The sequence below is a fragment of the Terrapene carolina genome, unplaced genomic scaffold (assembly GCF_002925995.2).
Source record: "Terrapene carolina triunguis isolate 2854851 unplaced genomic scaffold, T_m_triunguis-2.0 Scaffold604, whole genome shotgun sequence".
NCBI classification, from domain to species: Eukaryota; Metazoa; Chordata; order Testudines; family Emydidae; genus Terrapene; species Terrapene triunguis.
Window position 1 is genome coordinate 9,684 of NW_020664955.1, and position 14,013 is coordinate 23,696.

The window sequence follows — 14,013 nt, forward strand, 5'->3', positions numbered from 1 at the left end:
CAGTTTCATCATAACATGTGTCTTCCAAAGGTACTTATAAGTATGTACAATAATTTACGTAGGACACTTCTAATCCAAATGCAGATAATGTGAACAAGGGAACAAAGGGGAAGAGAAAACCATTAAATCTACACCAGAGGCTCCAATGAGAACACTTTTTAATCTGGCAGGTAGATTCCCCTTCCCCTCCACGTTTTAATCTTTAGAAGAACTAATGTGTTGGGTAACTGATTTTCCAGCAGCTCAACCATTTTTATTCTATTATCCTGATGCGCAAATACCTGCTGGTTTCAAGTAAACCATCACTGCAGCCAAATCAAACTAAAGCTTGCACCTGGGAAAATACTGCCTGAAGGAAAGCATCGGTATTCTGCCATTGCTAGGGGTAAACTGTTCTAATGTCAGAGTTCCACGTCTAATTATTCACAAGAATATCATCCCTCAAAGACACTTTCCCCACCCCACACTGTCACAAAGGAGACCCAAATGTGAACATGCTTGCTCCTCAAGCTAGCAACAGCCCAGTGCCCCAAACTATGAAGCTCGCACAGTCGAACTGAAACCTCTCACAGGCATGGGCAAGACATCCTAATAAAGTCTGCCATGATGAGATAAGGGAAACCACACAGAAGATACTTTATTACAGAAAGGCCTGAGCACAGAGTATTACCCCTCCAGTGGAAAGCTGGTATGTAGCTCACCACGTTTTCCCTCATGACTGAAGAACAGTGTGGCTTGGGGACATTTATGTTTGACAGATGGCCAAAACCAAGCGAGGAGGGAGAGCGTGGCTGCATTTTTCTTTTTAAAATCAATTACCTCCCAGTAAAACATTTAGTGTTTTTACCATCAGCAGTAACTCCATAGTCATTGCAACCCATGATTTCCTTGAATTTTGACTAGTGTAGGAGCGCTAACTTCCCGTGTGCTTCAGTGGTTGATTTTCAGAAGGCTTTTAAAACAGGCTCAGTGGCAGATGTAGGAAAACCATTTACACTTTTACCCTGATTACAAAATACCAACAAAAATCCTAAACACATAGGTAACTGTTTTCTCCAGGGATCACATTCTAAATCTGCCCTGTGTCAGGTTTGAAATAACCAGAACGCTACTGAGATGACATATTGCTGTGGCACTCACCATTGTGGTTGGCAAATTTATTTCAGAAGTAAAAATGGCCAAGGACAATACATTTTTGGGAATGGAGATGGGGGGGGGGGGGAGAGATAAGATGAGAAATTGCTAGCCATAGTGGCATATAGATTAATAGGGAAAAAATAAAATTATGGCTAAGTGTGTAAGAAACTTAGATATATAGAAATAATGAGAGGCTGCCCTGTATTTAACACAAAAAACATAAGGGGGGGGGGGGGAAAAATCAAGCTAATCACTTTATACAAGGATGATGCAGTTTTGTTTACTGCTAAGATGGACTTTTTTCTTTTTAAAAAGCCCTAATATGAGTTAATTAACTAAAGGTTAAAGCCAAAAAAGATTTACAATAACTAATTCCAAAGACTCCAAGATACCGTATTTATTTTACTCACACAGACTTTCTAAATGGTGATACTAAAGCACAAAAATAATGCCACAGCAGTCATTGTTCCACTGTATCAAAACAGGGTTTGAGAAATAATTCCAAGAGCCTGAAGCACACTTCCTCCTTCTAAGAGAAGGGCTATTCTCTGTTCAAGCCTCTTCTACGCTGGTGCTAACACTACTTCAGCTCCGCCAGGGTTAGTTACGTTTGGCACCATAATGCAGAGGACCCTCTGGCTGCCACTAGCATTTTAAGCCCGGTGTCAGTTAAAACTGCTCTGAGCAAGGTTAAGCAACATGGAGCCAGCTTTTCAATAGATTTTGAGGTGCCTGAAGATGGAGATAGGCTCCCAGGGGGATTTTTGACAATCTGGTCCATGTGCTTAAAATGCAGGTGGGCAGCTTGCAGCCCATCTAGACTAGGGCTCCCAACTTTGCTAACTTTGGTGGAGCTGAATCAGCCTGCGTGACAGTGGGAAATGTTTGCCAAGTTTCCCTAATGTAGACAAGCCCTATGTCTCCATGCCCATGCATCACTGTCACCCTCCAACCCTGAGCCCTACTGTAGGATGCAAAAGGAAAACCATTATTTCAAGATCTCAATATCCCGCAACTTCTCCTCCCTCCTCCCCTGTAAGCAGTCTTGCCTCCCAGTACCTCCTCTTTATATATGTACGGAATAAAGGTGCAGCTGGCAAAACATTGGGAAAAATGAGTGAATTTACTATACTGCACTGAATTCCAGGCCTCCAATTCTCATTAGAATCCTGGGTTCAGGGGTGCTGAAGATAACCTAATACTTACACACAATAATGAACCCCTGGTGTCTGTGAGAGGTGGAAAATTCTGACCCAAAGCAAACACATCGAAACCTTTCTAGTGGTGGCTGGAGCTTTGTAGCTCCAGACTTCCCAGACTAAGTGAAGATCTGAAACACATCCTAGCTCTAGATTTAGGGTCAATACACAACACTGTTTTGGGAGGTAACAATTTCCACCCTTGCTAGCACGTTCAGAAGCACCGGTCTTAGCAATGCTGGAAGTCCTAGTCTAGTTCGGAAGCCATTTTGTGCACTGGGTCAGTGAGACTTGCTCTGGAGAGGTTTAACTGACATCATGCTGCCAACAGCTGCCAGAGCCCCCATCTTAAAATCCTGATGTGTTTGCATATGAAAGGTAGCTCAGTTATGAGTCCCAAATCAATTTAGTGTCATTTTGGACAAGATTACTTACGCTAATATACCACATGGCTATATGAATTGTTACAGAAGAACCTCAGACATTGGGAAGATGCGAACTCTAGGTGGTGGTAAGGGGGAAAGATTTATGTACATCAGGAACAAGGCTTGTTTTAAGTACACAGCTTTTGAATAAAGACTACTTCCACCCCAGGAGCTCAATCTTCTATTTCCAGTTAATAAGGCATAACACCAGCCATTCAATGTAATTGCATCAACAGCATCAATTCATGCCACATTAAAATACTTTCTTGGCACAATTTATTTTTCTGACCCAAACAAAGAAGCCACTAGCAAGTTATTAACAATATTCTACCCTAAAGTGTCAGTTTAACAGCCCTATAAAAACATTTTTAGATTTAAGGAAACAAAAATGTGCATGCTATTGATATTAAAACTGCAGTTACTCTTTCAGGAGTACCAGCTGCTTTTTTGCAAAGCATTTGTAATGCATTAATCTATACAGTGAAGGACAAAAACTCAACTGAAGGCAGTAGATGGCTGTGTTGTTAGGCGCCGCTAACGGCTCAGAAAGAAAGGATTCTTTTACTTTCTTGTCCATTTCTGGATATATTATTCAAGCCCTTTTTAGAGTTATGTTCAGGCTGATCAACAAAGACTAAGAAGGGACTGTACATTTGTTTCTAAGTTGAAGTGAACAGAACTGGTGTAATTTAGGCTGAATTCCAGATGCTCAGTTTCAAACTACTTCTTGAGTAATGCCCCTCAGCCTTTTCTTGTGTGCCTTTTCATGTTGGTGATCACTGGCACTGCTTTTGGCCTTGCTATCCCATATTGATGAAAGTAGGGAGAACAAGTAAAGGAACAGAATGGGATCTCAAATTGAACAGCCTCTTGCCAAAGTAGTGAAAATACCAATTCCCATTACCCCAGCTCCATTGATAGGTCTATCAGAATTTTATATTGTAAGTGCTTAATGGGAAGAAAGAATGAGTATTTATTAGAATAATTTCTGTTAAATATAAGGAAGAGTACTGCAGATTTAATTTCACATCTTGGCTATGCTCTGACAAAGGAGAAGTTACCAAATGCAGCAACTAGCTCCTGTCCCAAGCCAGGGATTAACTAATGCCCCTCCCAAACCTTTCCCTACCCTCCCACCCTCCAGCCCCAACCCTTTCCATTTTATTTCCCAACTAGACAACACTGTTGGCAAATCAAGACAGCATGAAACTTACATCAGTAAAAAACAAACAAACAAACAAAAAAAAAACATGAACTGTGCCAATGCATCAGGGCAACTATCCTATTAAATGATGTACTTCTCCACACTAGCATTTCTGCTTGGGAGCCAGCTGTACCTTTGTCACAGAGGATGATAGTTTTAACATTCTGAGTATGCTCTGTGGTGCAATTGTAAGTGCTGCAATGCCACATACAAGAGATTCAACACCTGATTTTTTCCCCCCAAGACTTCTTTTTAGGGACACAACAGGGACATCCCCCACGGGTTTGTGCAATGACACTCAATAAGTACAATCAGATGCTTTAGCACAAATTACAATACTCAGTTGAGCACAGTGTAAGGCATGTGGACAAGAAGAGACATCAGCAATATCCAGCAAGTGGGAAAGAATTCCAAAACAGCAGGGCAGCATTGGTGCTTGAAGCTCCAGTTGGTTAGATTTTAACCCCACTTTGAATCCCTGATTCCTACCATTGAGGCCAAAATTCAGTTTCTATCATAGTGTTTCTGAGGCTGTTTGCTTTTGGCTGGGCGGTAAAGACCAATTCTTTGCGTTTCATTCTAATATAAAAGCAGAAATGTTGGCTGAATCTGTAGAAGGAACTGAGCACCAGGGATGTCTGAAGGTGATCAAAACTTTGCTCTGACCTTAAAATGTCACTGCACTAAGTTTCAGGGGCTTATGGGGGAGTAAACTGGCCCAGCCACTAGCATGGTCACAAAAAGTTTTATATTTAAAAAAACAAGGCAAACGGATTAATTATGAAACCCTCTTTTCACAAGTAGCCCAGGTTTTAAAAAATTCCCGCAAAATTAAAAAGTTAGATTCCTCCATCTAAAAAAATAGTTTATACATATGCGCTGAAAGTGACCACCACAGGTCTGAACAGCACCTTACAGTACAGACTAAGACTTAAAGAATTGATCTCACATTTGCAGTCTTTAATTAAAAAAAAAAGAAAAATGTCTGGCTATGGCTGGGATGACACATGGGAACACTTCAGAACACAAGGCAGAGGCGAAACGAGCAGCGTCGCTCTCCAGGCCAGGGTAGCGGTGTAAAGGGAAAGGGGCACTTCATGCACAAAATGTATTTTACAAAATACATATCCAAAAAAGCAAAAAACCCCACCTTGCACTAAACCTTGCAACACTCTTAACACTTGCTTTGCCACAGGCTGCTGCCCATGCCTTGTTCGACAGAGGAGGCATGTGAAAGGGGGTGGGAGAGGGACGGGGGGGAAATCCATGTTTCAGTCTATTTTCCAAAACTCTCTTTTATAGGGACATCTTCAGTCATCTGATGTCAGAGACAGAGCTCTCATTAGAGTCAGTGTATGAAGCGGTCATGACAGGAGTGCCGTTGTTTGCCAAACAGCCTTGTCTCAAGGTTTCAAAGTATGAGGCCTGCACTGGTTTGTGGGACTTCAGAACTTCTTTAGCATCTTCTATCTTAAACCATTCCCTTTTCCTTCCTGTGGGTAGAGAAATAAATTAGTAAACGCAGTAAGAGGACTAAAGATAGACATTTATCCCTTCTGTGAAGTTTTTGCTGTTGACTAGCATTCTGTCCATGTCAACTGTGATTAAAGTGGAACAATGAAGTGGGCTTGCAGCCCAATGCCAATTCAAAAATCCCAAGAGACTTCTCTCATTAGTCTTTTGATCTCATAGCGACTGAAGGGTCCCCCCTAGCCAAGTGTAACACAGATGCCTCCAACCTTCCACAAAAGATGTTCATTAGGGTAGTAAGTCCACCATCCAATTGACGGTGGTTTTGGATCCTGAGATTTATTTTTTTAAATGTTATTTCCATGATTTCTGAGTGGGATAGAAAAATATAAAAACACCACCGATTTTAAGGGAATTCATAACAAATTTTGAACTTCATCTATCATTTAACAATTTTCTCTTTTTAAATTACATGCTCCTGAAGAGGAGGAAAAGATGGCACTCTCTGAAACCTGGCTTGGCATGAGGAAGTGCTTTTTCCCCAAGGCATCTCAATCTTCTTGTACAGCATTTGTCTCTTTGTACTGACACCTCTCCTGAGGAGAGCCTGCAAGATGAGCCCAATTATATGTGGGTTTTTAAGAGTGTTAGCAAGCATCCTGCAGGAATTATACTGACAAACTCATTTTCGTTTGGGGATCTGATAAGGATTTAAATGCACCGCTTTCAGGAGTGAGTGGTCAAACAGAAGTGCAAGAATTAGACAAAACACGAGTCTCTATATAAACCCACTGAGACGACTCTTAAAGGACCAGGGAAGGAAGAAGGAATCAACAACATGATCATATTTTTGCTTTCAAAAGGACAAGTCAATAGAATTCAACTATTCTAACAATCACAGTAAAGGGCGGGGAGTTGGCATGCTTCTGTATGAGAGGGAAGACGTACACCAGTAATGCTAACAAGCATGAAGGTCTTACCAATATTGACAGAGTCCTCCCAGTCTTCCAACACGTCTGTGACAATAAGTACATAAACATATGTTCTGTGTTTCCTGTCCCGATTCTGAAAGGCAAAATGGACAGGATTATGGCAGAGCAGCCAAGAAGACAACACCTAAATAAAATCCTAAACCCTTTTTTTTTTTTGGGGGGGGGGGGAGGAGAGACGGGGGACGGACAACTTAAAGCAGCCTCGAGAAGGTGGGATAGTGCAAGCCTTCCTTTAAGTAGTGACCTTATTTAGTCTACAAAACTACAATCAGTGGTCTCCCATTTCAAGATCAAGAAAGTTGTTCAGAAAGGGTTAGTGTGTATAAAATCAAGGGACTACAATAAGTGGCATTAGGATGAAGTAGCATACAATAGTCCACACACAATAAATAGGCCCAACACTATTACATGAAGTCTTGCTCTGTACTGCCAGTGAATGGCGTTATTTAATAAGAGATCTGATTTTGATTGCTGCTGATCACCAGCTATCCCAACTGAAGTGGAAACTGAGCACTCAGCACCTCTGGAAAAAAAAAAAAAAAAAAAAAAAAAAAAGGTGCCTTCCCTCCAAACCTGGTTGTCTAGTTTGGCCAACATGCATACTGCTGCAAGCTTAGAAAGAAGTTTCACTAAAATGACATTTTTGCAGCAAGACTTTACAACCTGAACAGATATTTCAATAAACTTACCTCAAAAATTCCTACTAATCTTCCTAACGTCCCTTTCACTCCAGCCTACAGAAAGTACAAACAGAAGGAGGTTTAATGTTTTTAACTACAACTCAGCTCATTTCCTTATTTCCAGTGTAACAGCAAGGTTTGTAAAAACAGGAAGCAAATGTTGAAAGCCGTCAATTCACATGAAAACAGTGTAATCACCAGAGGGATGATGTAACTGTAGCACGAGCCCCAAAAGCCTGGGATCCATCTTAGAGAGAAAAATCAGTTTGACACCTGCATATCGAGATACCCTCGATGATCCAACAGCTCTTATATGGCAAATTGAACAGAACAACATGCTCAGCACAGTTTGAGCCCAGATAAAACTTGCTTAAAATAAAGGGAAAAAGGCTGAAGATCTCTAAGATCTGCAGGCTTGGGTTTCAAAGCTGAAAATAAGTTTGTGTCAGATGCAAAAAGCAGTCTGCAGCAACACCACCTGTTCTACAGAAAGCTTTTATTTCCTTGCAACTGAGCTGAAGAAAATGTGGGTTGGAATTTCAGTTGTTTTACTTTGGTCTACTTGGGTTCAAAGGCTGAGTCCACACTAGAAAACTTTAGAGTGAGAAACCTCAGGTAAAATCAATTGAATCCTATCTACAATACAGCTTCCATCACAAATACTGGTGGTGAATTACAAGATATGAAATTTGCTATTTTAGATAACGGCCAAATATATCCTTAAGGGCTTGTTGGGCAAAATGTTTGTTTTACCCTTTCCTTTACCCACATTGTTGGTCTGTGGACTTAATTCTCTGCTATCTTATGACTACCATAGTAGTGTGAATGATCAAATTTATAGATTAAAAAGAAAATTGGACATGTATTTAAATTGGATTTGTTATTTAAATTAAGTAAAATTTTAAATACATATATTTAAATTAAATTTAAAATATCAACGTATTATATGGCCTAACCTTGCAATATTATTACAATAATTTTAATTAAATTAGAACAATTAAAAATAATCACGAGATTAAAATAACAGTTGTGATTAATCAGTTTTATTCATACTGTTAAACAATAATAGAATGCCCATTCAAATTATGTAAAAAGCAACAAAGAGTCCTGTGGCACCTTATAGACTAACAAATGTATTGGAACATAAGCTTTCGTGGGTGAATACCCACTTTGTCATGCATCTGACGAAGTGGGTATTCACCCACAAAAGCTTATGCTCCAATACGTCTGTTAGTCTATAAGGTTCCACAGGACTCTTTGTTGCTTTTTACAGATCCAGACTAACACGGCTACCCCTCTGATACTTGACATTCAAATTGTAAATATTTTGGATGTTTTTCTACATTTTCAAATATATAAAAGTACTGTAGTGCCATCCCTAGCATGAAAGTGCAACTTACAAATGTAGAATTATTATTTTTGTTTTGTTTGAGTGCAGTTATGTTAAAAAAAAGGGGGTAAAACTTTAGAGCCCACAAATCAAAGCATGAAGGGGCATATGAATGTTGATGTGCCAGATGTGCTAAATACCTTGTAACCCCAGCTTTAAAGTACACAGGATTAGTTAGGGTAGTTTAAAATTTAGGGTTCCCCATTACTGTTTCTAACCTCCCTACCCTACCCTTCATTAGCAATTAATTTTGCTAGCAATGAAGGTTACAGCAGATGAAAAGTACATTTTAAGTTACCATTGATGTTTGCCACCTGCAGGTTCAAATCAGTTCTTATAAACACATGGGATCCTTACAGCTTCAGTTCAACAGCCTGGGAAATCTTTGTAGTCACATCCAATATTTAAAGTCTGAGTACTTGTATTTTTGTATATCCAGCGAGTAAGGCATTTACATACCACGATGACTGTGATAAGCTAATTATAATTCAAGGTTAATTGTACTACAATGGAACTGGAGACATGTGAAATTCAAATGCATCTGTGCAGACAGCAGATTATTTTCTAATTCTTCATATGCTCTATTCTTACATGTAAAACCAGTGTTGGAATTCACATCAAATATTTAATTAGCTGATGCAAGATAAAACAACCTCTCATAAACTGATGAATTCAGATAGTGAGAGAAAAAAGTGAAAATGGCTACACAAGACTATTATATTTAAATGTAGAACTGTGTAGAAACCAGAGTTTCTTTCCTGTAGGAAATTTCACATTTCATTCTGGATCTGAACAAAAATCAGAAATGCATTTTCCTATGGAATGGAAACAATTGAAAAAGTTCATTTCAGGAGACCTGAAATGGAATTTTTTCAACATTTCCAGCCAGTTCCCTTGCACCCCAGGGTGCCCGCCATCAGGTTGGCAGCCCAGAGAGCTGGGTAGCCAGCCACCTGGGAAGACTCACTACCAGGTGGGAAGCCCAGGGAACTAGGTGGGGAGATAGCCAGCCGAGGTCCTGAAATCCTGGGGAACCTGTCAGGTGGGCTGCCAAAGTTCCTGCAGGCCCAGGGAGCCAGGAATCCGCAGCAGCCCATGAGGCAGGCTGCAAAGGAGCCAGCTGGATCTACCTGCTCAGCCAATCTACCACCTCCCTATATGTAGGAGGTGGATGCAGTTGTCCCAAGAATGTCTGGGGATCAATTCTCATCAGAAAGGAGCTCCTACTAGTGCCCCCATAACACAACAATCCAATTACTGCCCTTCAAAAACTTCTGAAATCAAGCAATGGGATGAATTATTTTAAGGCTTACATAATAGTCCTGAGTTCCAGGCAAAACTGATACTCTGATAAGCCATCGCTTTGGACCACTGCCTCTGCCAAATTAGCGTTCCAAACTGGGCACCTCAGCTTCCCAAATCCAGTAACAGATTATGCCCATCATATGACAGGCCCCCAGGCTAGCATTTTAGCACGTACAAAGCAGTTCTGTGATCATAAGACTGAGATTTCATATTTTCTGTAATTCTGTGCAAGTATTATACATTGCACAATTATAACTGGCATATTGGAAGATAGCTAAGTAGCATTTAATGATTGCAGTCACTGGATTAAGAAGTTATAATCAGCTGCTGCAGTGATCATATAGTCCTCTACCAGGTAACTACATGCAATAGATCACTCTTCTGAAGTTCATTCGAGAGGAGTCTTCATCATGTCAGCATCTGACAGATTGAGGGCAGAGGTGGAATCTGAAATCACTAGAAATACGATTGGGTGCTGCAGTGGTCAGCTGTTCCTGTAACCCTGCTCCTTTTGGCACTTTTGATGTTTATTGTTTGTTGAGCAGCATTCAAGGAGGCAGGTACTTCACTCAAAGCAACTCAACCCTGCTAGGCTGCCACAGTTTGAATTACAGTCTCATTCGGCAGCAATACATGTGAGCAAGCAAACACCAGCTGAGCAAGAGGGGATTATCTCAGCCAGCCCAAACCAGTTTCTTCACTGCAAATGGAGTCCATGCCAAGACTTCCTTTCAACCACTGAGCTGTCATGGAAATAGAGCAGCTTCTCCAAGGCTCTCAGCTGCCAGAGAAAGGGAGGGTCAATGCAGATTTATTTTAGGATTTGAAAGGTGAAGCCATGGATCTGCTCAATGAACCTTTGACTTCAATATCAAATAGCTTAATTATTAATAGCGATTTGGTCATAAAGCAGGGCTGTGTCCCCAAGTAGAACATGTTTCACTAGCCTGGTTAAACTCTATCATTTGTCTTTTGCCAGCATCATATTTTGCTATAGTCTTGATTATTAGTAGCTCAAGTTCAGCGTGCCATGTTACAGCTTGGGAACAAGAAAACTGAGTAGTTTCTCCTCTATTTCAAAGATATGAGCAGATGGAAAATGCTATCTTCATAGAAAAACACAAACAAAAAAACACCCCAACAAAAATAGACCTCAGAAGAACTAGTGGGCTTTGGGAAGAGAGGTGCTTTTTAAAACATAACCATTTTATTCTTTCCATGGCATGCAAGCAAATAATTGCTATGAGAGACAGCTGGGTGCTGCCAAGGATTTTCACAAGCACAATTAACCCCACCTGCATTTGAAACCAAATGCCATGGGCCTAGTTATACAATGGAGGTGAACAAAGTACAAAGTTCAATACCCTGCCCCACAATCCTCCTCACTACACAACTGGGGGAGGAAGACAATCTCAGCTCTAACCTTATCTGACTTTCAGCACAAAGCATAATATGAGGGGAAGCAGGAGTGGAAATTTTTGAAAAAACCCTCAAGCGTTCTTCAAATACTTGCAATATTTTAGTTGAGTTTTAAATACTTCAGAGGTACATGAACCCGCTTCTTTTACAGGAATAAAGTAGGGTGCCAATGTGCGAGGTTAGTTAATTTAAAAAATGGCAGTTATTTCCTAATACAGATTTTTATGGAAGAGTTAAAAAGGAAAGACATTTTGATATTAAGAGGCTTAGAGTGTATACAGCGGGTGGTATATATAAGGATTTTTAATTCTGATATGTAGATTTTGAGGACCTCTGAATAGATACACAGAAACTGCTGTATTAGACCAGACCAGGGGACCACTTAGTCCAGCATCTTGTCTGACAGCAGACATTTCCAGATGCTTCAGAGGACAATGCAAGAAATTCCATAGTTGACAAATATGAAATAATTTGCCTATGGGGGAAGTTTCCTCCAAACTCTCATCAGTTAGCTGTTGACTTATGCCCTGTAGCATGATGGTTTATAACCCTTATAAAAACATTTTAAGTGTTATCTTATGCAATTGTGGACCTCCTTGTTATCTATACGAACATCTAATCCTTCCCAAATCCCTGAACAGCTCATGGCTTCAGTTAATCTGTGGAACTCACTGTTTGATATCATGCATGTTATGTAAAATAATATTCTTTTATCAGTTTTCAATGTGTTGCCTTTTAATTTAATCGAATGTACCTCATTCTTCTAACTGAAGAAGCATCTACAAGAGTGCTCAATTTATTTTCTCTATAGAATTCTGTATACCTGTCACCTCTCCTTCCAGAACAATCCCATATGAGGGGAGCGCTAAATGATAAGAAGTCTTTCCACGCCTCTAATTATTTTCATGGCCAGTCTCTGGATATCCACACAGGATTTAAAAAAAAAACAAAAAACAAAAAAAACCTGTTTATTGGGCCAAAACACTATTTTAATTTGTTCCCCAATAAATGGGCCTCAATGATTTGAATACCAACTCATGGACAATTCTGTAAGGACATGTCTTTTCTGAAGCTCTGTTTTTTTAAGAAACTGCATTTTATTAACTATACAATGTAAAATTCAACTTAAAACAATACAGCTTCATTTTAACTTCTTTCAATTAAAGGTCTCGGACAAAAGGCAGTGCTTCTCTTGAAGCAGAGAGCCTTTTTTAAACAACTGTACTACCTTTCTTCTCATTTCCTATTTTCTTCCACTGTCTGTAACTTTGGCATCATGCATGACCCTTCCCCTTTCTTCTCCTCCCACAACTATCTTGTCTTCAAAGCTATTGTTTCCTTGTCTTCACATCACACCTTTATTTCCTCCCACCTAACACTAACAAAACATTATTTTCTTATTTTAAAAAAACAGGATACCTGCATTATATTTGGGGTGTGTGTACAAGAGAAGTACCAGCAACCATTTGAAAAGACATTTTAAATTCTAGTAACAGTAGCCAGGAACTGTATCACTTTATTAGATACAAAAGACTACTAAAAGTGAAGGCTGTACGGGGAATGGAAGATTGTCTCTTCACAGCAAGAAATGAGATGGGACAGTCTTAAACTTAAACCATTGTTTAGCTTTTTTGGGACCTATGAGACATACCATGTCCATATTACTAAAGAGAATTTATGTATTTTTCAGTTAGATGAAGGAAAAAGATTATCATTAGACATATATTTGTAAGTTTCTTAAATAGATACCAAGACCCCCATTCAATCTTAATTCCATTTGTGATGAGAATATTCTGTTCTGCACCCAACATATATCCTGTAGTGTTCAATTTAGAAGTTATACACTTATAGAACTGTAGTCAGTTCTCTATTATACATGAGCTTTGCACTTTGCTTTAAATGATTTTTACCCTTAAGGATATGAAGATAGAAAAGTACAGTAACAGACAATGTCACTAAAAATGCAAGCACTATTAGTACCTCTAATAAATTGCAGGTATACTGAAAAATGAACCAAGAGTCTGAAAATATTTTTCACAACATGCAGATTATTTTGGCAGCAGGGGAAGGAAAGGAAAAACAAGAATGGAAAAGAATAAGAAAACAGAGCCAACTACCGACCATAGAGTGATTCTAGGTGTTCTGTTCTTGTTGGGTACATACCTCTTCACAGACTTCCCGCACAGCAGCCACATTGGGCTCCTCCTCGGGCTCCATGCCACCTCCTGGGACAATCCATCTGTCTGGATGGCGACTACTGCTCACCAAGAGCACCTGCCAACGAAAAGGGTTATATTTCAAAGCAAAACAGAGTGCAACTGATATGTGTACTCTCATGGTAGTATGCTTTTGTGGGACTTGGCTTAAAAAAATATAAGTTCTCATATATGACCCCTAAGACTGGTCAAATTGGGGTTCTGAAAAATATTCTGCTTCTTCCTTCTGAGGCCGAGCCTTCCCTAACCCCATCCTATTTAGACAGTTGCACATACTCTATTTAGTAAGCTACTCCAAGTTCTCCAAACTACTCCAACCACTACTGCTCTGGAACAAGGATACTCAAATCTTGAAAAGACAAAATAAACGGAGGCTGAGCACCACAAAATTAAGGTTAGCAATTTCACATGGCATCACAAAGCGCATCATTGCAAGTCAAAAGAACAGGAGTACTTGTGGCACCTTAGAGACGAACAAATTTATTTGACCATAAGCTTTCGTGGGCTACAGCCCACTTCATCGGATGCATTTAGTGGAAAATACAGTAGGAAGATATATATATATATATATATATA

At 39.7% G+C, this 14,013-nt stretch overlaps 1 protein-coding gene across 2 annotated transcripts in view; it reads right to left on the reverse strand.

The window, feature by feature from the left end:
- Nucleotides 1–3,967: 3,967 nt before the first annotated feature.
- Nucleotides 3,968–14,013, reverse strand: part of NUDT3 (nudix hydrolase 3) — a 29,159-nt gene continuing 19,113 nt past the window's right edge. For both annotated transcript variants that reach the window (XM_026659179.2, XM_026659180.2), the window contains 4 exons: nucleotides 13,385–13,495; nucleotides 7,117–7,161; nucleotides 6,416–6,500; nucleotides 3,968–5,458 (listed from right to left, as the gene is read on the reverse strand). In XM_026659179.2, coding sequence (XP_026514964.1) covers nucleotides 5,280–5,458; nucleotides 6,416–6,500; nucleotides 7,117–7,161; nucleotides 13,385–13,495 — 420 coding nt within the window. In that variant the 3' untranslated portion in view covers nucleotides 3,968–5,279. The remainder of the gene's footprint in view (nucleotides 5,459–6,415; nucleotides 6,501–7,116; nucleotides 7,162–13,384; nucleotides 13,496–14,013) is intronic.